This window comes from Amborella trichopoda, chromosome 3, assembly GCF_054954075.1.
Source record: "Amborella trichopoda isolate Santa Cruz 75 chromosome 3, AtrichopodaSantaCruz75HAP2 v2.0, whole genome shotgun sequence".
Taxonomy (NCBI): Eukaryota; Viridiplantae; Streptophyta; class Magnoliopsida; order Amborellales; family Amborellaceae; genus Amborella; species Amborella trichopoda.
In genome coordinates, this window is record NC_142338.1 from 16,728,572 (window position 1) to 16,754,353 (window position 25,782).

Sequence of the window (25,782 nt, forward strand, 5' to 3'; positions counted from 1 at the left end):
TTATCTAGAAAGTTGAGAAATTTCCAGATAAGCTGCAAGATAAATTATAATGCCAACTATGTTTTTGAGATTTTATTCCCAAACTGTAACAATCTTAAAATTTCAAAAAAAAAAAAAAAGAAAAAAAAAAAAAGAGGAGAAAATATGCTTATAAATAGGTGATGTTCTGTTTGAGTATGATGGTCCTTGGGGACCATCACTATTTTCAAAAACTTTTGCTGTGAATTAACTTTTGCTTTGCCTTTACTTTTTTCCTTTGCCCGCTTTTGCCTCCTGCTGCTTGCAGCTAGCAGCGTCCTTTAGCGGACGTGGTTTTCGTACGATAAAAGTCTGCTTTTAACGCGACACCTCAGGTATGAGGTAGAGCGTAAGAAAATAATATAATAATATGTTATAAGAATTTAAATAGGGGATGTGAGCACTCCCACCCTAAAACAAAATTTTGAGATCTCTCTCTCTGGTCGAAACACAGTGAATTTCTCTCTCGAACCGAAATTTTTTATCGGAAGCTCCCTCTCAAATAATTGTGGGTAAGTGACGTCGTCTTCCTGAAAAATAGTCTATTTTTAATAAATAGTGATATTTCCGTCTAGGATCTTTATTTTATCAGTTTTATGTGTAAGTGACCTTATTGTCTCGAAAAATAATCCATTCTTTTTAAAAATAAAATGAAATAATTATTTCTGCTTATTATCATGAATTTTAGGCCCGATAAATTTTATGCGCACGTGACCTCATTATCTTGAAAAATAATCTTTTTAATAAAAATTGTGATATTTTATCTATGTTAGAAATTTTGAATGCTGTAAATTAGAAAAATAAATTTATTTATTTTTCTTGTCTATTGTTAGAAATAAATTTGATATTTCTGCTTTTAGTAAAATTGTGATATTTCTTTCTACTGTTTTGAATATTTAGACATTGTAAAATTCATGTGCAAATGACTGCCTTATTATTTAAAAATTTACATTTTTGCAATTGATTATAGTATTGTTGTGAAATGTTTATTTGTGAATTGATATTCCATAAATTGTGAGAATTCCGTATTCTTGAATTTTTATAAGAGTTTTTCTATACATATTAAATTGGCAATTATGCTAGAATGCCTTTACAAACTGCTACCTTTCTAAATTTGAGCCCAAAATATTTGATTGGTTATTTTTGAAATGTTATAGAGAGTGACTGTTATTAATGGTTTAAGTGAAATTCATATTAATGATTTCAGTGATATGTTGAGTACATGATATTGCTGCTTTCGAATGTTTAAAGAGATTTAGAAATAATTTAAGTATGCAAGTGGACTCATCCGGTTCGTCGGTGAGGTATAAGTGGACCTATCTGGAACGCCGGTAGGGTTTAAGTGGACTCATCCGGTACGCCGGTGAGGTATAAGTGGACCTGCAGGGATTAAGTGGACCTATCTGGGACGCCGATAGGGAAAAAGTGGACCCATCAGGACGCTGATGGGGTATATAGGTGACCTACTTGGGACGCCAGTAGGGTATTTTGTGAAATCCTTTGAATTATGTACTGCCGTTAAAAGTGTTATAAGCATTTCAATTACTCGGATTATACTTAAATTATGCATTTATTGAAAGTGAAACTGTTGATGCATTTCTGTTAATAGATCTCATTTTGGAAAATATTGATATCTTTCAATCATGATTATTTTTAGGATTATGATGATCACTTACTGAGTAGCCAAACTCATCAAACTATAGTAAACATTTTTCAAGATAACTACGGATTCATTTTGAGTGCTAGTCAAGATCAACCTTGGAAGATACTGTTGTTGTGCTAGCTTTCTTTATTTACTATGTAAGACCTCGCCATTGTAAATTTGTCCTATCAATAGATGTATATATGTTTTGTCTGTCACATCTCAGGAATAACAGTACTGTAAATTCTTGGGGTGTGACACAAACTATCTGAGAAAACCAAAAAACTTAGAAAAGCTATAAAGGAAGATCCATTCCGATGGACAAAAATAATGCTCAAGAAATAAGACATCTCAAAGCAGAAGTACAAACTTTGCCCCGCTTTGGTACATATATATGGCGGGCCTTCTATTCTTTCTACTGACACCTCATTTGATACTTGGGCAGTTGTTTTGCTAAAAAAAGAAAATAAAGAAAAAAAAAAATATGCATACACTAGTGGCCAATTCAAGAGCATTAATTAAACTATTGGCTCGCAGAAAAAGAAATATTGGCTGTGGTAAGAGAATCAAAAAATTTCACTCCAGTTTAATAAAATAAACATTTATCCTTAGAATTGACTCTTCAAATTTGGTTAGTGTAATGAAAAAAAAACCCACCAGTAGTCCAAATTTATAGAGGTATACATGGTGACAATTCATCCTTTCTCAATATAATTTTTCAATTGAAAAAGTTACAGGAACAATAAATTTTCTAGATGCCCTCACAACATAACTGAAGATGATACAAACATTACACAGGGATGAGTGATTAACATGGCCACTAAAAACCTCAAAAAAAAGACATATAAATTTTGTGAATGGATAAGGAGTATTTTATCTCTTGAACTCGAGAATACTGATTCAACAGCAGGGTCGTATCCTGATATAGATTGTTTCCTTACTTCCTCCGAAAGAATTAGTATAGTCATAAATAATTTCAGATGGACATCCTTGGAGCCTGAATTAATTCCCTGGCTGATTCAAAAGGAAGTTTTGGATGATTTAATAATTTTTAGAAGAGAGTTATATCCTAACAATATTGTCAAAGATTTCATGACAAAGTTATTAGGATATAGAAATTGGGAAACAGATTTGTGCAAATATTTCCAAATGAATAATTCCATTAAGCAGAGATTTATTCATAGATATAAATATGATATGTTCTATAACCATGAAGCAAAAAATATAAAGCCACCCACAATAATAAAACTAATAGACCATTTCTATAAAAAAAGTTAAAAAAAATGCTATAGTTGGCAAATCAGAGAATATTTCTGCATGTTACACCAAGAAGAATATTGTAGCATCCTAAGTTTTGAAGATGAAGCATAAGAATCACCATAGTCATTTCATAATTTGTTTGTATCCCCAGATAAAAAGTAGCCTATGTTTTTCTTTTTATTGGTTTTGTTTTAAGAGAGTGGTTTTACTTTTCATAAATAGTTTTGCTTTTTGAAATGATAGATGTAATGTGTGTTTTTGCTTTTTTAGTAGATGTAATAATGAGTGATGAATGGATGTATTGTATGCCTTTATTTTTAAATGGCGGTATTCTTTTCCGCCCATGGCTCTAGCCCATTGTTTTGTAAATCACAATGTTGTATTTTGTGTTATTTTTTGCTTTTCTTTGGTTATAAATATGTATTTGCTTTCATCAAAAGAGATATAAGTGAGCCCAACAAAGTCATGATGCTGTAATAGTTCATTGGTGAACTCGTCCAAACCAATTCCTGAACGAACCTGAGGATATCAAAGCTCTATTTTACTGTAAAAGTAATACCAGTTAGAAACATCATCATGTGTTGTTAACTATTCCAGTAGCTAATATGATCGAGAAGGCCAACGAGTCGCAACCCTTAAAAAGATATATCGGGATATCGAAGCTCTATTTTACTGTAAGAGTAATACCAGTTAGAGACACAATCAGGTGCTGTTGACTGTTCCGGTAGCTGATTTGACTAAGAGGGCCAACAAATCGTAGCTCTTAAAAGGATATCTCGATAGACGATTGGCGATTGAGCAAAATATTCATTCCACCTCCTTTGTCTATCTTTCCATTTAGTTTTTTTCTACCTCCCCTATTGTATACAAAAACATATAACCCCCCAGACAAAAAAAAGAAAAAAGAAAAAAAAAGAGAATATGATGATGAGTTTTTATCCTCTCTTATTAGTTCATCTCTCTCTTTCTCAATTAATTCGTCGGAGAAGCTGCAAAACTATTTTGACTCTCTTTCTCAAGTTTTAATATTTTTATGTTATTTTTTATCTTTTGGGTAAGTTAAGGATTATCCAATCCTTCGCTCTTTCTCTTTTCTATCTAAATTACTTTTTGTCTTTTTGCTCTCTCGCTCTCTAAATTTAGTTCTAGAGCTCCTCCCTCGTTATGTGAACCACTCTCCCACTTTGGTGTCCACAAAATGAGCTAGTGCCAAAGAGACCAACATGTAAAATCTTGCCACTTTGGTACGTACTTTAATTTTTTTTATAAAAAAAGTTTATATAAAGCCGAGGCTTTAACAATCAAATTAGAACCCACCTCAATAATTTCACTAGAAGAAGTTGTTTTAATGCCCAAATATCCTCAAATTGATCATCTCAACAACAAGATGCATAAACATGAGAAAAAAATAGATTTCAAGTTTTGGAAATAGTGCATCTTATAACGCATTTTTGGACCGTTAATTTTCAAGATTTTCATAGACCTACTAGATCTACACTATTTTTGAAGCTTTAAATTTTATAATTAAAAATGGAAATATATTTTAAAGCTATCACAAATATTTCCACTATTGAAACCACATTTCTCGACACTATGTGAAGGCGCGCTATACTTTGATTATTTAGAGCCTCGGCACTATACAAACCGCACCCCTTTTATTCCTATCTCACAAAAGATACAAATCCATCACTTTACCATATCTTACGCGTATTTTCCACTTTAGAACCCTAGAACCTACCATTCTGCCTACCAAAAGGACACAAATGTCATTCAAGAAAAAGCGTTCATGTCTGCCCAAACTCCTCGCAAATCATAATAAAATAATACCAGGCAAAATGGGCAAGAAGTACGGTATAATTTTTTATAAAATTTAGAGAAAGTTATATATAAATATATATTATATTTTGTATTATTACGGATATATCAAATAGTTTATGTTATTACATATATATATCCGTCTTTTATCTTTTATAACACAATTTTTTAAAAAGACAAGTTTACCATTTTTCGGAGGTTGAATAACTGAATTGGAAGGTTTTTTGGATTTTCAACATTCGAAAGTAGGCCGAAAGTTTAACGTTACATCCCTATTTTCGGGTGTTCAACATCCAAATTGAAAGATTTTTTAGATGTTCAATACCTAAAAATGGTTTCGGATGTTGGATATCCGAAAATGTCATATTATCAGTGTTCATCATCTGAAAATGATTGCGAAATTCCAAAGACTTTCTGGAAATTCAAAGTCATATTTTCGGATGTTGAACATCCGAAAATATGACATTTTCGGATGTCCAACATCCGAAACCATTTTCGGATGTTCAATATCAGAAAAAATCCAAAAATATGACATTTTCACACGTTCAACATCCGAAACCATTTTCACAAGGACTACAATGTACTAACATAATCCTTTAATTCGGATGTTGAATACTCGAAAATGGGAATATGAATATTAACCTTTCGGCCTATTTTCGGATGTTGAACATCCGAAAATTGTTCGAATTCAGTTGTTCAAATTTCGAAACAAAATAAAATCATCTTTTTTTAAAAATTGTCTTATAAAACATAAAAAACAAAAATACATATAATAATAAAAACTATTTGATAAATCCATAATAATGCAAAATATAACAAACAAATACGTAATAATGAAAACTATTTGGTAAATTAGTAATAATGAAAACTATTTGATAAATTAGTAATAAAGCAAATATAACGGATATTTATGTTACCAGGAAATCTTTCATTTTTATTATTATTTCGAGGTGTATCATAGTGCGTCCTCTTCATTTTTGTCAATTACATTGTAAACGAGGGTTTAACCGAACGAGAGGGAAAGAGAGAGAATTGCAGGTTCCAAGAGCGAAGAAAATTTAAATTTCGTCCCCAAAATCTACAGGTCTTATCTACCAGTCTCTCTCTCTCACCCCTGCATCTTTCAATCTGCGTTTATTTTCGGTAAATTACAAAAACCAGGTAAATTCACTGGACAAAACCTCCATTTCATTCGTGAAACCCTAGTGTTCTTTTACCAACTTGTAAGCTCAATGAGAATCTAGAATTGTTTTTCCAGATCGGTTCATGGCAACAACTCTGAAGAAATTGCAGAGAAATCAATGGAAGTAGTTGTTGGGATATTAGAATAGCAGTTTGTATTCCACATGGAGCCCTGATTTTCATCGTCTTGGTGGAAACGCCCTTTCAAGTTGGGTTTGTTTATGCTGCTCTAACATTGAAATTGCGAAGAAATTTCACTTCTAAAGTTCCCGTTTTTTTTTTTTGGGTATACGATTAAGGAATCAAATCTATGTGGATTGAATCGACTGCTTGCCTCTCTTTGTACTTGGTATACTTTCAGATTTCATGTGGTGAGAAACAGAGAAGTGGTTAATTGATTTCTTTTCAACTGCTTATCAAAATTTTGTCCCAGAAAAAAAAAAGAAGAAATTCATTTGGGCAGCTTAGCAATGCACTTATCTTTCTCAGCCCAATGAGAATAGTCTTCGGATTCATTGAGTTTTTCAGGGATAAAGGAAGAAGTGAGTTTTTTCATTTTCTTACTCCTATTTACAAGTTTTATGGCTGAAAACCATGAAAGCATAATCAAGGATTGAAAGAAAGGAAAGAAATCCCTGGACGGGTCTGTTCAAGTGAACATGCATTTGATTCAGCAATAACCATGATCAATGGTGAGGATATCAGCTCAGACTCATTAGGCATCACCTATGTTGATTTATGATCCCTCACTATGGTTGGATAAAAAGATGGATACTTTGTCACCCAGAACAGTTCACATTGAATCACCAGATTCATCAAATTATTCTTCTTGTGGAGAGTCAGAATTAGATAGATATTGTAGTGCAAATTCTTTGGCAGGATCTTTTGGGACCTGCAATGACTTCTTGGGTTCGGAAACTGGGTCCGTCAAGAGCTTTCAAGGAAGTTTTAGATTGGACCGATCTTTGAATCATGGATATGAAAGCGAGGGTTCATATCACCCAAGAAATACGGGAGAATTTGATAATTCAGAGTTGGGTGTTACGAGGTCGACTGGTTTTGAGGTTCAGTCTAGTTTGGGGCCAGAATTGTCAGAGGAAATGAGCAGGGGCTATTTGGACAATGATAACACCATGGGAGCTAGATCGGGATCAGAAGAGGTGTCGCTAGGTACTGGAAATGATTTGAATAATTCGTCGAATTCCCATGATGATGTTGCTTTCGAGGCTGTGCACACAGATGGTAAGGAGTAGAGAATTTAGAATATAGTTTTGCTCTCCAACATAGAATGCTAGTATCATGGAGTTATAATATCGCCGGTGAATAGAGAGTGTGATATTTATGTAGTTCTTCTTGGTTTTTGAAGTAGGGCATGTCTCAATTTCCTTTAAAAAATTCATGCTTTTCATTTCTCCTTTTATGATGATTTCAAGAGTGGAATAAGTGCTAGTAGAAGTAAAGGATTCTGCAATTTGCTTATTTTTCCCATGTATTTACACTGATTATAGAGATGAATGTTCTTCTACTGTATAACATAACTAAGATTAGCAGAGTTGCTTACTCATCATAGGAGTGATAGCTACAGAGAATAATATTTTTATTTTGTGAAATTTTAATAACAGGTATTGTCCAATTTTCAGTAAACAACCATTTTTATTTTATTCTTCTTGTTTTTGTATGATTATTCGAGGCTTGAAGAATTGCCTAGTGTATAAGGATTACAGTTTGTAGTTAATTGTGCGTGCATGCGTTTTTCTTTTTGTCAATAATGATTTATATAGCAGAAGATCGGACAACTCCTCACCTCAATAAAAGTCATAGATTATACAGGAGTTCCAATATTTTTGGCAAAAGTGGAGTTCTGTTTATTTATTTCTTTCTAAGTGTTTTAGAGGAATTTATCAAATATATTATTCTGGAGTGGGCTCATCCCCATTTTTGGCAAACAATCAAATGTTATTCTTTAGCATGTTTGGAGAACTATTCACCATAAAGAAGGTTATGGTACAGTTATAGAATTTTTGTTTATTGATTTTTTTAATGAGTTTAAAGGTGAGCTATCTAAATTGGTATTATATAAAACCAACTTTTCCTTTTCTCCTGTTTTTTTGAAGTGATTTCAGAAGTAGGAGAGTCCCTCACTCAAACAAATTGCAAGGATCATCAATTGTGTGTACTTATCTAGTGTTTATGTATTTTTAGATTCAGCAGGCTTATAACAACATTTCACACATTTGAGTTTTTTTTTTCCTGAAATAATGATTTATATAGTAGGAGAAATTGTTCACTCTGTTTTACTCGGAAATCATGGTCAGCTTCTTTGGGAAGAAATGCTGAGATGGGTTCTTTCATGGATGTATCATCACAACATGGCAATGGAATTGATGGGTCATCGACCTCCAGAAAGAAGATGGGTATATGTGTTGGATCCAGCACAGGAACACCTTCCATGTCTGGTAACTCTTCTCAATGTGGTAGTGTCGAGGACTTGGGTTCAGAACTCGATTATGGGACTGATGAAGAAAATAGGGTTTATGCACATGCTACTTGTAGCAGCTTTCGACAAATAAAGGAAAAAGAGAACCCATTGCTTATGAATTCTGCTGTGGCCTTTGGTTGCGATGATTGGGATGAATTTGAACTAGAGACTGGGGAAAATGGCTTAAAAGTGCTGACTTTGCTTACACCTGAAACTTTTCAGATGCAGAAAGAGCAAGCAGTTGCTGAACAAAACCCACCTGAGATATCAAATATCTTATGCCCTGGTGAAGATCCTATGCTGCAGAGATTTGGTTGTGCTAGCACAAGTGACTTTAAAACACTTGACCCAGAGGAATACAATGTACGAGATATATCTGTGGCTAGCTATGAGGCACAATTGAATGAAGAATCTCGCCCTCTCAAATGCTCATGTGTCTCTAATGTTCATGAGGAAAACAAGGAATTTATGACTTTTGGACATGCAAAAAATCTAACCAGTTCTCATGCAAGCTATGAGGCACAATTGAATGGAGAGTCTTGCCTTCTCAAATACTCAAGTGTCTCTAATAATCATGAGGAAAACAAGGAATTTATGATTGTTGGGCGTGCAAAAATTCTAACCAGCTCTCCTGCAAGCAACCCTTCAAATTCTCATTCTCTGAATCCTCATGCTGAATTATATGCTACAGAGAATGCTGAGGAAGGTTTGGATTCATCCTCTCCACCAAAAGTTATCATGAAAATCAAGGATTGTGTTGCAGAAAGGGAGCTTCGATGTATAACTGAGGAAGCAATTAGTAGTGTTGAAATTCCAGAAATAGAGCCCTTGGGTACATTGCTAGTTGCTGTGGACCCCCTTTCTGATATTATTGTTGCTTCAGGTGACAAGTTGAAAGGAGTGGATGCTGGGTTTCAAGTGAGCAATCCCCCATTGCTGTGGAGAGATAGACCTTTAGATGCTTGGCTCAAAGGAATGGCAGAGGAATCTGTTGGCATCGGTAAGGAAGACCTTGTTCCTGATGAGGTTAGTGACATTGCCATTAGCATCTGTGACAATTGTGTTTGTGAATGCTATTTGTGCCAAAACTTACATTAAGTTCAACTCTGGATTTGTACTGCTCCTATTGGAGTTAATTACCATAATGATATTTTGGAAAAAAATATTACAATTTCAAATAACATTTTGGAAAAAATATGTGGTTTATTGTTAATTTTGAGGTAATGTAACTAGTCCTTTGTCTTAAAATTGATAAAATTGGTAGACTTATCTGTATCCATGTCGCTTGATGGTTAGCTGCATGCTCTTTCTATATACGCGCATATACACTTGTCTACTTGCACATGCACTTGCATCTAGATGCTAGATATTTATGGATATCTTATGTAAAAAAGAAATATTGATGACATACAACACGAGAGGTGAGGATGGCATCCTACGAGGCGGGTTCTCTACATAGCAAAAAATCGGCGAAGAAGTACAGAAAGACCCAAAGAAAATAAAAAACTGTCACAAAAGACAGGAGCTCAACACATGATGAACGTCATGGTACAGTCAGCTAGAGTCAAGAAGAACAGAAAAAAAAAAAAAAAAAAAAAACCCACAAATACACCTTTGTCATGGGGAGCAAAGCTCGAGACGGTGGAGGTGGCTGCTTAGGCGGGCGCCATATACCTGGGTGGCCTGCTTCATGGGGGGGCCTCCAGACCCTTGCGGACTACTAGACCCCCACGTTATTTGAGTAGAGTATCATTTTTTTGTTTAATAATTAATACATATGGTTTAATAGTTTTCTGTGTATAATTTTGTTTTCCAGAACTACAGATCAAACTTAAACACACATGACTTTGAACCATGAATAAAATAGCTAAAAGCAACATTAAAAGAATGAAAATTACTAGCCATGACCAGCAAGTGTTACTTTTCATTACACTTATCCCAAAATGTGTAATATCCATTACATCTTGCAACAGACAACTGACAAGGGGAGAAAAATAACTCAGGGCATAAATTGACAAAAGTTGTCTAGCAGATAACAAATATGATGAATTCAAATATGAGGTTGAGTTTCATCATCACTGGCAACATCACGTCTACTTCCACTGCCACAGCCATCATGAAATGGACCTGAATCTAATAATGCTGCCAAGCCATCATTACAAGAGTCATCCTCCTCCTCATAACAACCTTCTTCCCTTGTTTGCTCTGTGTCTGCTACCTCCTCTACCGTCTTCCTTTTCTACACCTTCTCCTTCCCCTTACTCTAAGTTTGAGATCTTCTCATGGGGCTAATGCCATACCAGCCACCTCATGTACTTGGGTCCATGTCAAGCTCTCTTCCTCAAATGCTGGTTGATTCTTCTCCACTGACCATTCACTTGATCCAACCCAAATCTTTCACAGCTATGGGGTTGAGTATTTGATGCTGTTCCTTCAGCTTCTTATTGTTGGTATGTACCTGTTTCATAGTGCATTGCACTATTAAAATTTTATTACTTCAATAAAATATTGAGAAAGTTAGTGTGGTAGGAGATCAGGATAAATGGTAAATTTACAATCTCGAATGTGCTGAAATTGAGCTTGCATCCGAACATTGTACAAGCCAAGCTCAAAATCCTTTGAGCCATCGTTTGCAAGTTAGAGGCACTTTGTTTGTGGTTGGCCCACCATGAAACTATAATATATTAAAAATAAAAAGAGTACATATAAATTTGAAATAAGAAATAAGAATTTAAATAATACATGCACTTTCAAATTGCATAGATGTATTTTCGTCCTTTGCCTTATTGTGATATCCGTCCCAAGTGTCCCCATAGAGTAACGATACAAATAATGTTCCATAGACACTTTGTCTTGGACATCTAAGTCGGGTTGAGCTTCACATTACACCTGTTAATTGCTTCCATGAAACAACCCCTACTTTCTATCTCAGAATTAGTATAGTTATAAGTGGAGTTGAGATAGTACCCTGTTAGGTGTAAGGACTCTCCAACTGTAAATCTCATTTGTCATCTATAATTTTCAAATTGAGGCTATATCGCTATATTTACTTTCATCATTCTTCAAGTTCATCTTGATTTATTCTTTTACAATCTCCATGGCCTTGTAAATATGCCCCATTGCCGGTTCTTTTTCACCATCCACCAGGAGGAATACTTTTACAAGTGGCTAAAACAGATGCAATGCTGAACCCTAGTCCAAAATCAGGGTGTCACAACAATGTCATGCACCATTTTCTCCTTTGCCTCCTTTGACAACTTGTTTTCCTTCCAATCTGAAGAGACAAATAGGGTTCAAAGCTTGTCTTTTTGATTATTAAGAGAATCTGAAGTTGCAAACCTTGTGATCCTTGGCCTTGCCAAGTCAGCTCCTCCTGTAAACTTCCTCATTATGGCTAAAACATTGGTATAGTTGTAAATCAAAATTGTTATAGCTTTTGCTTAATCTATGATCACCTGCACTGTTTTTTCTGGCGTTGCCAAATCGCTAGGTCGCCTAGAACCCCCCCCCGGCTGCTTAGGTGCTGCCAAATGCTTTTTGAAACATTGGTGCCACTCATGGCATCTAGAAAATTTTCGCCCTCCTCATCACTAGTAATTTAGCAGCTGCCATATTGGGCTTAGCCATATTAGTGACAACTTGCATGACATTTGCCTCCCCCACCTCCTCAATACACTTATCTACTATTATAAATATGAAACTCGCATCATGAATCTTATTAGATGCATCGATTGACCTAAAAAAAGTTGTTCCTAAAAGACAATAAATCAGTAATTCATAAATCATAATATTGCTTGTCCTCTTATTGCTCAAGTATCTGTAATAATGGTCACCTCACACCTGCCCTATGCATCCTTGTGGGTCTTCAGGTACTCATTTGTGAACTCCACCTCTGTTTTCAACAAATCTTGAGCTCTTAAGGTGTAGGGGCCCTATATCATGGGCCAAACTGCCTCACTGCCTGCCTCCAACATAGCTTGGAAGCTCTTCAAACTGACAGTATTGAATGGCGGACTTGCTCGATAATACTATTGTGCTACATACTAATTGATCCCGATCATGCTTCTTCAATTGACTCTTTAGACTAGATTTTGACTATGCCTCCCTCGAACTACCACCTTAGGATCGAGAACGGGGAAGAATGCATCAATATCCTTCTTCGAGGCCTTTTATGGTCATATGTGCTTGGTTTAGATATAGAGGTCCCTTCCTCTTCCTCTTCATATTTTCTTCGAGGCCTTTTATGGTCATATGTGTTTGGTCTAAATATAGAGGCCCCTTCCTCTTCCTCTTCATTTTCATCATCTATTCCATAGATATTTACAAATCTCCCAATGGCTTCATATTGTTTCCTTCTCTTTTCTCTCTTCTTTCGGACCCATTGTAAAAGTTCCAACATCTCTTTCTGAACATCTCCAGGGACTTGAGTACATGACACTACTTCCCTTCTGATGCCGGCCAAATGCTTCTTCAATTGATTAATGCCAACATTACAAAATTTAAAACTCCCTTGTTCTTGTCATTAGTATTAGGACAAAATCCATATTTCGAACCCAGTTCAACTTGCTTATTTGAACTCGAAAAAGACATTGTTACCTACAACTTATCACCTAATCTTGAAAATTACACAAAACCACTAAAGTGAAATTTGAATGCATTTAAAATTGTTGATATGAAGAATATTAAATAATGATCATCTAAAAAATTACAAATAGGCAACAAAGTAGAAAGAATAAATATATTGCCCCTTCTCAATATTTTGATAATCCATGGAAGAAGTAAAGCGAGCATGATCAAGGGAAAAAACCTAAACCGAAAAAACCTTAGCAGGGACATCGGAAAACATAGAGAGAGCATTCTAGAGTTTGGGTTTGAGAGGATTAAGTCATTGTCTTATGAGTTTGAGTTGGCAGAGTTAGAGTATTTGAGTGCTGTGTGAACTATATGTGTGATTGTCACTAGGATCATCTACCCAGCTATTGTTATGAAGAGTGGAAGCTTTTTTCTAGTTTTTGCAAGTGTCATATGTAATTATTTCTTTGCTATTTCTTTCCTTATGCAGTTTAAGTTTATTGTCTGTATAAGAACTTGGCGTGTCATTTTTACTGGATTATTATTAATATATCTATCATTTTTATTTATTATTGCATAGAATAGAATTGTAATAGTATTATGAAAAAGATGAATAATGGACAACAGAGAAATAGAGGGGTAGATATACTAATAATAATCTAGTTTATATAAATGACATGCTTAGTTCTTATACAGACAATAAACTTAAACTGCGTAAAGAAAGAAATAGAAAGAAACACTTACATATGACACTTGCAAAAACTAGAAAAAAGCTTCCACTCTTCTGGACAATAGTTGGGTAGATGATCCTAGTGACAATCACACATATAGTTCACACAGCACTCAAATCTAACTCTTCCAACTCAAACTCATAAGACAATGACTTAATCCTCTCAAACCCAGACTCTAGAATGCTCTCTCTATGTTTTCTGATGTCCCTGCTGAGGAACCCGTGCCCCCTTTTAAGCGTATGGCGGACTTCAAATTGTCATTTCACGTCCGTAAAGTAAAAGCAAGTTTTCACGTGCTGAGGTGACTAAAGGTGTCGGTGGCAGATGCTCCATGTGAAGATATCAGTGAAAAGGTATAAACAGTGGTTTGAGCTGACCGAAAGGTGTGAATAGTATAAAGGTATGAATAGTAAAAGGAGGTTACTATTTTGTCGGTAAACTTCTCTGAGGACTTGTGTGCTTTGTAGACTGCAGTCGATTCATCCTCTATTATACGTTGTCCTATTGTGAGATTCCATAGTCCATATCCTCATTTTCCTGTTCATAAGTTTCTTCATTTTGGGTTGATGTTGACATGGCTTCTTCATCTTCATCGAATATTTGCAGCATCTTTTTCTTGAGCTCTTCTTTGGTTGCTTTAGGATATTGCTGATGAATTTTATTTAGGTAATCAGTCATATTCATATCTGTAGTGGGAGGTGGAGAAGATACTTTCTTCATTTTTATCTTATTAGGATTTAGAGAGTCATTCTTATAAACATCCCACCATTTTATATGTATTTGTTTCCCTAATTTCTGGAGGTATTCCCAGCTATTTGTATTATCATCAGATAAATGACATGACCATTTCATGATCCAAGGGATCTGATATATGGCCATGAAGTACATATGGAGATTTATTTTTGGACTGTTATTATTATAGTCCATGAATTTTCTTTGAGAGGCTTGCATATTGGGTGGTAGTATATCCGCTCCAGAGCCCCATAATTGAAACCAATTTTTGAACCAGTTTGGGAATTCCCCTATTACTGGTATTTTAATTTGTAGAAACCATGTATGCGAATTCATATCATTTTGAAAGGCAAACACCTCATGCCATGCTTTGATGTATTCAAAATATTGGTAGTATTTATTATTTAAACCTTCAGTTTGTAATTTCCTGGGTTTCAGGGGGTCAGAACCCCACTCGTTATATGAAATTATTTTACGTCTTTGGAATTTAGAATATACAGTCGTATTAGTATCTTTTTTATAGAAATGGACCAGAGTTATTGATCCTGTTTCGATAAGAATGGTTTCATACCATTCTCTGTTCTTTTCTCCATTATTAGGATGTAGATGATTTTTCAAATATATTGCAGCTATTTCACTGGGATCTTTATCCTTGTGGTCATCTTCTACTATGATAATAGTTATGAAGGAAGTTTCTATAAATTTGCTCTTTTTGCCAGGTTTATTTACGGCAAATGGTATTGATTCAGGAGAAAAAGTTATTTCTTGAGCTTGTTTTCTGGTCAATTGTTTTGGGGTTATTGGTGATGATGATGATGCCAAGGTTTTACTTGGAACATGGACCATCTCCTTCGTTCCCTTTTTCCTGTCCTCCCTGCAAAAATTCTGGGGTGAAAAAGTCAGGAAGGTAATTAGTAGTACCTTTGATGTGTTCAATGTCAAATTCAAAGGAGGAGAGAATACCTTGCCATCGAGCAAAGATCTGTTTTGAAATGAGATTTTTTACATCTTTGTGAAGTATATCTTTTGCAGCTTTACAATCGGTACGAATTAAGAGTTTTTGATTAAGTAGATCACTTTGAAATTTTGTCACATAGTGGACAATGGCTAGGATTTCCTTTTTAACAGTAGAATAATTTTGTTGGGTTGGATTCTAAGCTTTAGAAGTAAAACGGACCAATTGTTCCTTATTTGAATTAGGTTGTTTTAAAATCCTTCCCAAACCTTTTTCTGAGGCATCACATTCAATTATAGACCTTTGCAGTAGGATCTGAGAGTGTAAGGCAGGGTAATTCTTTTGCCTTTATTTTTATTTTTCTCACGGCAGAAGTTTGCATATCCGTCCATTCAGGAGGATTCTTTTTTAACCTTTGGAATTAGACAACCAAGAAATCTTTGGAGTTTAGTTTTATCCTTGATTATATCAGGGAATTTATTAGCAAAATCAATGGTTCTATCAATGGGGATTATTGTTCCTTGAAAAATGTTGTCCCAAAAATCTGATTTTTGTTTGGCAAAGGCTAATCTTTTTTGCATAAAGTACTACGCCGGCCATCTTAATTGCTTTAATAAAAATATTTAGGTGTTTAAAATGTTGTTCTAGATTTTCAGAGAAAACTTGGACATCATCAATATATACAATCATGAATTTAGTATAGGGATTAAAAATGTCATTCATAATATTTTGAAACTCTGAAGGGTCATTTTTTAGATCAAAGGGCATAACATTCCACTCATATTGCCCCAAAAGAACATTAAAAGCAGTTTTATAACGATCTTTTGCAGCAATCTGGACTTGCCAATATCCAGACTTTAAATCGAATTTTGAGAAAATACAAGCATTAACAAGTCCATCCAAAAGATCTCTTTTATTAGGAATGGGATATCTTATCCATCTTAAGGCTTTATTGAGGGGCTTATAATTTATGACCAATCTAGGTGCACCCCGTTCTATTTCAGAGGTCTTTTCAACATAAAATGCTGAACAATTCCAAGGAGAAGAACTTTTCCTAAAGGTTTCTCTGAAGTAACTCAGCAATCTCTTTTTTACAAATCTCTAAAAGTCTAGGATTCATTTGAATAGGCCTAGTTTTATTTCAAAGGCTTTCTATTGTTCTTTTATTTTCAGGAAGCAAGAGCTTGGTTTCTATTGTTTTATATTTTATTTCTTCCTTGAGGTAATACAAGAATTTTTCTTTATTAGAGATTTTCTCTTTTATATTATTTATTTCTCGAATTTTGGGTTTTTCAATAAAATTGAATTTTACATCATGTCCTTCAATATTAGCTTCAATTCCAGTACTATCAATCTTTATTGGATAAAACATATTTAAAAATGGAGTTCATAGGATTACAGACTGGCTTAATCCTTTAACCATGATGAAAGGGAATTCAAAGCAGTTACCATTATTACAAACTGCAGCATTAGAAAGTTTATAGTTTATAATCATTTTACCGCCATCTGCCGTATTTAAGACTTGTGTTCCATCTGCCGTATTTAAGACTTGTGTTGTCTTACTAAAATATTTAGTGGGGACAAGTCCTTCATTTATACAATTTAAATCTGCTCCTGAATCTATTAGAGCAGTAGTTTGAAAACTATATTCCTTTTGAATGACTATTTTTATTGTGGTAAACCATTTTTGAGTGATTACTCTATCAAGAAGGCTAACATAATTACAATCTTGTATTGTATTCATATCAAAAGATTCTGGTTGATCAATTACCTTAGGAAGAGTATTTTCTGCCTCTGGGGGCAGAGGATTCTTATAATTTTTTATAATACCTTTAAATTCTATTTCATCATCAGTAGATTCATTAATAGGGTTATCTTCTAAAGGGTTAAAAACTAACTCTATAATCTGGACTCTATTTTTTAAACTATATATATATATATATATATAGAGAGAGAGAGAGAGAGAGAGAGAGAGAGAGAGAGAGAGAGAGAGAGAGAGAGAGATCATTCTATCTCTTGTACACATTTTTTAAATAGAGGACAGGTCCTAACCCCATTATCATTTATAACAAAATTTTAATTCAACATTCCCTAAATTAAATGCGATTTTGGGAGCATTGAATTAAGAACTTTCTCATTTTGATTGATGCAAATTTCAGAATATCTTTCACTATAAACATGCTTAGGGAAGATGAGTTGAGTAATTATTGTTTTGTTTTTTATTGATATGCATTTATTGCTTTCTTTTTGATGGATATGTTTGTCTTTTTTTTATTGTCATGCGTCTATTGCTTATTTTCCTTTTGAAATACAAAGAATATGAGTGTCTTAACCTATTGACCGACCCCTATTGGAATGGGATGTAGTTGCTTGGATCTCCCAACATAGGTTTCAATCCCCCTCCAGGATCTCGCTCTGACACTCCAAGACATGATCACCATGGGATCGTGATTTTTAAATTTTGGAATCTTGATCTCCACTTTTTAGGACCACTTCTAGCAACTCAAAGGGACCATGAGAGGCCAAGAAGATGATTCATTTAGATTGTAATTGAAATTGTACTTGCTTATAGCTAATGCTTTTGGAGGTTATAAAGTGTAAAAATTGCAAATAAAATAGCTTGATATGGTTTTGGAGGTCATGAAGTGTGAACTTTTAATTAAAGCAGATTTATCAATAAAAAATTGGCTCCCCATATTGTATCAGCTATCTGGATGTGCATCATCATGATACCTTCTTATTGTATCTTGTGAGATTATTGTTGCACAAAGTACAATTCCCAATTTTTGGTGCCTTTTTTACTATTTATTGTGGGATTATTATTTTCTATTATATATTTCAAATAATTATTTATTAATTAAGTAATTTTACAGAATGTGCTCCTGATTCCTAACTTAGGGAGCTTCTAGCATGTGATGATCCCATGCTTCCACTCCTGCTCCCACTCGTGCATCTACTTCCACAAACTATGGATGGCGCTCCCCCTAACATGGGATTGTGGCCAGAATGCGATCCTACTCTGTGAGTGTATTCCAGGAGCAGGATCACCACCTATGTTTCCCGGTGGCTGGCTCGTAGCTGACTGTTGAGCCATTGAACTAGAGAGTTAGGTCTAGCCAAATCAGTTTTTTGTGAATGCACAAAGAGACAAATGAACACCTAGGCAGTGATCTAGCCATCTCTTTCCTAAAGTACATTTCAAGCACAAGCCTGGAAAACTTAGTAAAAATTTAGAAATAGTCCCTTGAATGATTCGAGACCACTTAAATCATGCAATGAACAGGATGATCAGCCCCTTATTTGGAAAAACCAATGACTACCACAAAGCGTAGCGACGAGTTTAAAAATTACGTCAAAAAATGTGTAATACTGATAAAAAGAATCTTAATAGAAAATTGGGTTTAATGGAACATATTTTTGGAAAGCATGTGGTACTGAAATTAAAGATTTAGAGGAGGCAAATTAATGCATCGAAACGTTGAATACCCATGAGGAATATGGTAGAAACTTATGCAGTATGCACTTCTAAAATTATAGCAAATGGAAGGCTGCTATACTAGGGAGTGAACATATTTTGCTAAGAGAAACTATAGACAGAGAAATTGATATTAACAAATTAAGTATTTAGTTATTTACTATGCTCCCTATGGAGGAAACTATAGCCAACCTCTTGGGGAATCGACTTTCCAATGTTTCTTGGGATGGCAATTAGATCTCGTACTTTCTGTCCACTTGTCAGATGGATAGTAGGATTCTTTCCTAAAGATGTGCTTCATCTTTACAAATAAGGTCTTGTGCTCTTGCATCCTTTCCAAAGCTTACCATACCTTTCCTCTCTCTCTCTCTCTCGTTCCTCCCTCCCTTCCCCCAACAAAAAAACAGGGGAAAAAAAGGAACTCTGTATGCATGTCTTTGCCTATATTTTTCTGGGTAATTCAGTGGTAGAATTTGAACTTGAGATGCATCTTGCTTTCGCCTACATGTTAACCTACCGAGCTCAAGCCTGAATTCATCTTTGCCCATCTTTATACTTGGCATGTGTGCATCTTGATAAAGATAGATATCATTTTGTGGTTCTGGTCAATACTAGTCTTATGCTTGACAACTTTGCTGTATTCAACAGATTTTTGTTGGTTTAGGAAAATGGCATTGTCTGTGCATGTAAAAAGCCACATACATAATACATAAATATGTATCTGCATAATGGATTGATATATCAAAATTCTACTAGCTTAGATACTTTTTTGTAGATATTATTGAATGCATTATATGTGGAAAATTGCATAATATGCATGGTCATAGATGAGGAAATCTTAATCTCATGGCCTTTTTCTTGTTGATTTATTCTGGTGCTTACTCTTCAATTAAAATAATTTTACAGGCCAAATCACTTGAGGCATTTGAGTTTTATGATGAGATGGTTCATGAAATGGAGGACATTTTACTTGACTCAGGAGATTCTCATGGAGCTAGGTTTCCTCAAGGAAATCGTGGGTTGTTGCCCCAGCGATCTCAGCCGTGTAGAGATGGCAGTTTAACTGCTTCTGCTTCGGGGAATGATGATGCTAACCCATTCTTGCAGTCTCCCCTAAAGATTGATTGGGTTGAAGTAGTCGGAGCAAGGCAGCAGAAGGGAGAAGTTTCCTTTGGGGAGAGATTAGTTGGTGTCAAGGAATACACAGTATATAGATTGAGAGTGTGGAGTGGCAAAGATCAGTGGGAGGTGGAGCGCAGATATCGTGATTTCTATACTCTTTATCGCCAATTGAAATCATCCTTCAGTGGTCATGGACTTAGTCTTCCATCTCCTTGGTTAACAGTTGAACAGGAATCCCGGAAAATATTTGGAAATGCTTCTCCTGACGTTGTCAGTGAAAGAAGTACCCTTATTCAAGCTTGTATAAGGTCCATTCTACATATAAAAGCCCCATTTGGAACACCACCTTTAATTTGGTTTTTGGCTCCTCCAAGGATGGTGTATAATTCCTCAACTGCTAACGGCTTGTCTACTGTCTCTGAAGGCAAATTTTCAATTCCAGCTCATGAGGAGTACATTGAAGGTTCTCCCAATTTGGGGAAGACCATAAGCCTTATCGTGGAAATACAGTCTCGTAAATCTATGAAACAGCTGCTTGAAGTTCAGTTGTACACATGCGCAGGATGCTACAAACACATTGATGGTGGAAAGTCCCTATTGCAAGACTTTGTACGGACAATTGGTTGGGGGAAACCTCGACTTTGCGAGTATACTGGTCAATTATTTTGCACTTATTGTCATACAAATGACACTGCAGTGCTTCCAGCAAGAGTTTTGCAACTCTGGGACTTCTCTCAACTTCCAGTTTCTCAGTTAGCAAAAGCTTATCTTGACTCTATCTATGACCAGGTTAGCCTTGAATAAGTTAGTGTACTACGTTAGCTATCTAAATTATCATGATGGAAATGGTTGCATGTTGTAAAAACATGGTTTTCATCTTGTGTAGCATGGAAAGCCTGATATTACTGAAATTTTAATTTATTTCAAGTGTTGTCTGACTTTATATATTTGTTCTTCATGTTAAGTTCTCTTATAATATCTTGTGTTCTTTTTGACACACATTTGCAATTTATTAGCTTTTTTAATATGTTGTGCTGTGATAATATGAAGACATGTCTCACAAACTGCAATTTATGCAATGAATTTTCTTTGCAGCCCATGTTATGCATTAGTGCAGTCAATCCCTTCCTTTTCTCGAAAGTTCCTGCTTTACTCCATGTTATGGGGATCAGGAAGAAAATTGGAGCAATGATGGGATGCGTTCGCTGCCCTTTTCAAAGGTCAATTCAGAGAAGTCTTGGATATCGCAGATACCTTCTTGAAATCAATGAGTTCTTTGCTCTTCGTGACCTTGTAGATCTCTCCAAAGGGGCATTTGCAGGTACTTTACAGGTCTTATACTCCTAGTTATTTCGCATGATTTTACAATTGAAGCTTAACGATAAGATCTTTTTGTATTGTAAATCTTTGTTTGGAGAACGGAAAAGGTTTTTCTCATTGACAAAATGTGAGTACTCAGCCTTCTTGGAGATTTTGGGCAAGATGTGCTCATCATCCCTGCTTCAAAGAAACTAATCTGTGCTGTACTTTAAATCATTTTCAACATTGGAAAATTTTTGACGTGTTATTGCCTTCCAAGGCTTTGCTTCCATGGTTTTATAGCTACGATAAGTTCACCAATTGGGCTACTGTGAAGTGGTCTCCACATATCATTTTTTCTCACTGGATATGTTGGAAAGGCATATAAAAGTAGGGTGGGCCTCCAAACAGTATATAAATTGTTTTAGGATGCTTCTTTAAAGAGTAAAATGGTTGAGCTTGAGTGTAGGACTATGTGATAAAGCACAATGTATATAAATGTAAATTTTCTTTTCTTCCACCAATTAGCAAAGGTGGCTTGTACCAAAATATGGTAAGGTGTGCCACCATAGGTGGCCTCAAGTTGGCCCCACCCCAATTTTTCCTTGTGATTAATTTATAATGGGCCCCACCCCTTATGGTGGGCCCCCATATGTATTAAGTGAATATTGATTTTAGTATTTTAGAAATAGAACTTATTTCTCTTTGATTATTTAAAACATTGAAAATTGATTTTCTCCTATATTATTAATCCAAATGGTTAAAATAAAATATCAAGAGAATCACAAAAATTCAAATAATCATTCTAAAAGCATATAACATAAAATTAATTAAAACTAAATATTTTTGATGGGAATCGGATCTGTATAGGTTGAAATTATGAATATACTCGAGCACTCCACCTTCAACTGTGGTCTGCGATCCACACTAGCTTTCTTAAGTTGGCCCAACAGTTCCCATGACCCACAGACCATTGCAGGGGTTCATGATTGGGCCACTAAAGTCAGCCAATAGGCCAGGGGACGTAATCCCAGTATGTAAACTACATGTTCTCCCATAGAAACGAGTCTATGGTCCTCAGGCCATGATGCAATCACAACTCTATGGTGCATAGGGGTAATATCTCGTACATGTACACACGTCACCCTTAAAGGTAGTTCGTTTTCCCGATACGGCTATCTATGTACATCTTGTGTGATAGTTCAGGGATGAAGCTTTGGCCCAGTCTCTAAAGGCCAACCATCACACACAAGGGCCACACAGTCCCTCGGCTCATTAATCCGGGGAACTCTGACCTCATCAATGGATGACCAGTAGAACCCTCATCGGTTTATTTCTATGCTCAAGTACCTTGGGTTTTCCAACTCGACTGGCCTAGCACGTCTAGCCAAGTCTGAGTATTGGCAAATAATATTTGCCTAGTATGGTCCACAAGAGGACCACACTCCCACTGAGTTTATGTTTCACTATATAAAATGTTTATACAAGCTCTCATAAGGCCTTTAATGGCCACATAAACCCAACAGAGCTAAATGCTCTTTTGAATGAGAATTCATAGATAATTGTAAAAGGTCGTATGAATAAATTGACCAAAAATTTGGGGTGTGTGTCCTACCTAGTATGTCATCCATATTGTTTAAAGTTTTGGTTCATTGTAATGAAATTATAGGGGCTGTGAGGGGAACAAAACGCTAAAGAATAGGAAAAAAGATGATTTTTGTTGGCTTTCTCCGGTGAGCTTCCCTGTTGAGAGATCCTGAAAGAATTATCCTTCATCAGTGAACTAAACAAAATTCCATCATAGACAAGATACCATATGTTGGATTCTTAACACAATCTCAATCACTCCAACTTCAGGATTAATAGAGGTCTGCCCTCAAATTTACAGCAAGAGATAATGCTGATAAGGTGAATAAGACATGATTAGATAAAAGGTCTATTGATCATGTGAGTAGAGATGTGACTGAATTATATTACAGTAAGCAAGAATTGAGTTGGCTGGTAGAGGAAAGAGCAAAATACTGGTTTGTAGTATCTCAGAGATTTTGTCCTATAGGAAATCTAGATGCTGTCAGTATTGATGAACGTATGTGTATAAATTCATAGATCAGTTACCAATATTGTAAGGAGAGCATGATGCCATTGAGTTTTCCTTAGCTGATACCATTGAGGTTCTCCTTTCTGTGTTTATGTTGGTGGTTGGATTTTTACAGCCCAAACACTTCTGGAATATTATTTGGATTGCTAAGAATAGCAAAGACCTTAAAGTTGCTATTGGGGCAGACTGGGAATTACAACCTTTTTTCTGACAAGGAAAAGAAGATGACTGCAAACCACATGTCTGAAGAGCAGATTTCTGCAGATTACGTTTAGGGTTTAAATCCAATTCACATGAATTTTGGGTACTATGTTAGCGGGAGACAAATTTGTTGGTCTTTCAATTTAAAGTTGGGGTTAAACTTGTATGAAATCACTTGCAGTAGTAGGTTGAAATACTATAAAGAAATAAATTATAGATTGTGTGATACAACGAAAAAAATGTACAATGAAAAAGTTCTATAGTTAGAACCTTTTTTCTTAAAGAGGCCTTAAGTGGAAATAGATGGCAGCTTACTAATTAATACAAAGTAGATTTGAGGTATTCATGGTTGTAATTGGGAAAAAAACCGTTATTATTGTGGATATTCTTCACAGAAGCAAATCTTCATTTTTCTCTTCTACTTGGTGGGTTCCTGTGAACTACCTTCCAACGTTGGCATCTTTTTCACCACTAGCTTTATCCTTTCTTGTAGGATATTCATCATTTTCAACATTTATTATGATCTATACGAAATGAGCATTTAGTGCATCATTTGATTATTTTCAATGTTTTTTTCTTTCTATTTATTCGAGCTATAACTGAAAATTCTTGCTCATGATGAATACCCACATCCTTACATGCAAAGAATAAGATCACGGGGACTGATGAATACCCACATCCTTACATGCAAAGAATAAGATCATGAGGACTTATCCTGCTTTGAACTATAATCATTCACATTACAGTCCCCGTGAGGAAGGGAGGGTTCTTTGGACTATAATTATTCACATTAAAGTCCCCGTGAGGGGGGGAGGGAGTGAGGGAGGGAGTCTGCTCGTATGTTGTGGATAGGATGTTTTGTGTTGTTGTGGATAGGATGTTTTGTGTTTGCCTGCGACCTAGGTGGGAGTGAGGGAGGGTTGCTTCTGCTCTTCTGTCGATAGGATGCATTGTTTTGTGGGAGTCTGCTTGTATGTTGTGGATAGGATGTTTTGTGTTGTTGTGGATGGGATGTTTTGTGTTTGCCTGTGACCTAGGAGGGAGGGAGGGTTGCTTCTGCTCTTCTGTTGATAGGATGCATTGTTTTGTGTTTGCCTGTGACCTATGGTCAATTCTCACATCTGCTGGTATGTTGTGGATAGGATGTTTTGTGTTTAACAAGTTCCTGATATTATTCCATCTTGACCTCCATCATGCATGCTGGGAGGGAGGGAGGGAGTGTGGTGATGCATTTATGGTTGCAATTCTATGCATGTGTCATCTGGCCTAAATAGCTTAAAGAGTTCATATCCAAATGATTTTTGTTGGCAGTGCTGCCTGACTTGATGGAGACTCTATCAAAAAGAATTTTGGATCACATCACACAGCAATGCCTTGTGTGTTGTGACATAGGTGAACCATGTGGTGCACGACTGGCTTGCGAGGATCCCTCTTCTCTTATATTCCCCTTTCAGGTGTGTTTCATTTGTTGAAACTTAAACCTCTCTAGTTTGATAGACATCTGGGCTCAGAAAATACTATGAAACAAAGGGGGAAGATCCTAAAATCATATTTCCAATTATAGAAGGATCCTTTCTTCTTTTTTTTCCTGTGATAAACTGACATAATAGTCGTGCAAATCAAAAAGTGGAGAACAGTGATAATAGTTGCCATCTTATGACTCCTTTAATTCCAAGCAGGATAGTGAAGTAAAGAGATGTAGGTCTTGTGGTTTATCATTTCATGAATCATGCTTGAGGAGGATCGCGGGCTGTCCTTGTGGGGCCCTCGGGGATGTTGGGCCAGCCAAATTAGTGAGCCGTGGGGCCCGAGAGGAGATGGAGTGTGGTTCTTTTGGTCTAAGCATGAGGAAACCAGAGTCTGGGAAAGGATTCTTCTCTTCCCTCTTCTCAAAGGCAAAGCATGAGGGCATATGGAAATCAACAAGGGACAATGATCCGGTTATTCTTATGGGCTCTTTACCTAGCACATCTCTGTAAGGTTTGTTGAGTAAATTACAATATGTATTCTTTTTAACCTACTAACAAATGGAAAAAGAGCTATTGCCTTTTCGTTGTGGAAAACTCGTGATTCACTGTAATTGTATGGGAGTATTCTGTAAGCTGTGCAATAAACATACCATTGTATTATATACAGAGTTTAAGAGGCCTGCAATTTCGTTACTCGGGTCCACTTGATTTATAAAGGTGCAGATTTTGCCA

The 25,782-nt window shown here is 35.7% G+C and overlaps 1 protein-coding gene across 5 annotated transcripts; it reads left to right on the forward strand.

Moving 5' to 3' along the window:
• Nucleotides 1–5,769: 5,769 nt before the first annotated feature.
• LOC18430459 (Phox (PX) domain-containing protein) lies at nucleotides 5,770–25,782 on the forward strand. 5 transcript variants are annotated; one of them, XM_020665043.2, is made up of 7 exons: nucleotides 5,770–5,896; nucleotides 5,994–7,159; nucleotides 8,233–9,422; nucleotides 19,768–20,772; nucleotides 21,079–21,304; nucleotides 24,893–25,035; nucleotides 25,261–25,782. In XM_020665043.2, exons 2-7 carry the CDS (start codon nucleotides 6,646–6,648, stop codon nucleotides 25,558–25,560), a joined length of 3,378 nt encoding a protein of 1,125 aa, XP_020520702.1. In that variant the 5' UTR covers nucleotides 5,770–5,896; nucleotides 5,994–6,645; the 3' UTR covers nucleotides 25,561–25,782. The 5 variants fall into 5 exon arrangements, 4 of the variants coding, with proteins under 4 accessions (XP_020520702.1, XP_088716379.1, XP_088716381.1 ...); XM_088860253.1 differs by having other exon boundaries at nucleotides 5,770–7,159; XM_088860255.1 differs by having other exon boundaries at nucleotides 5,770–7,159; nucleotides 8,233–9,396.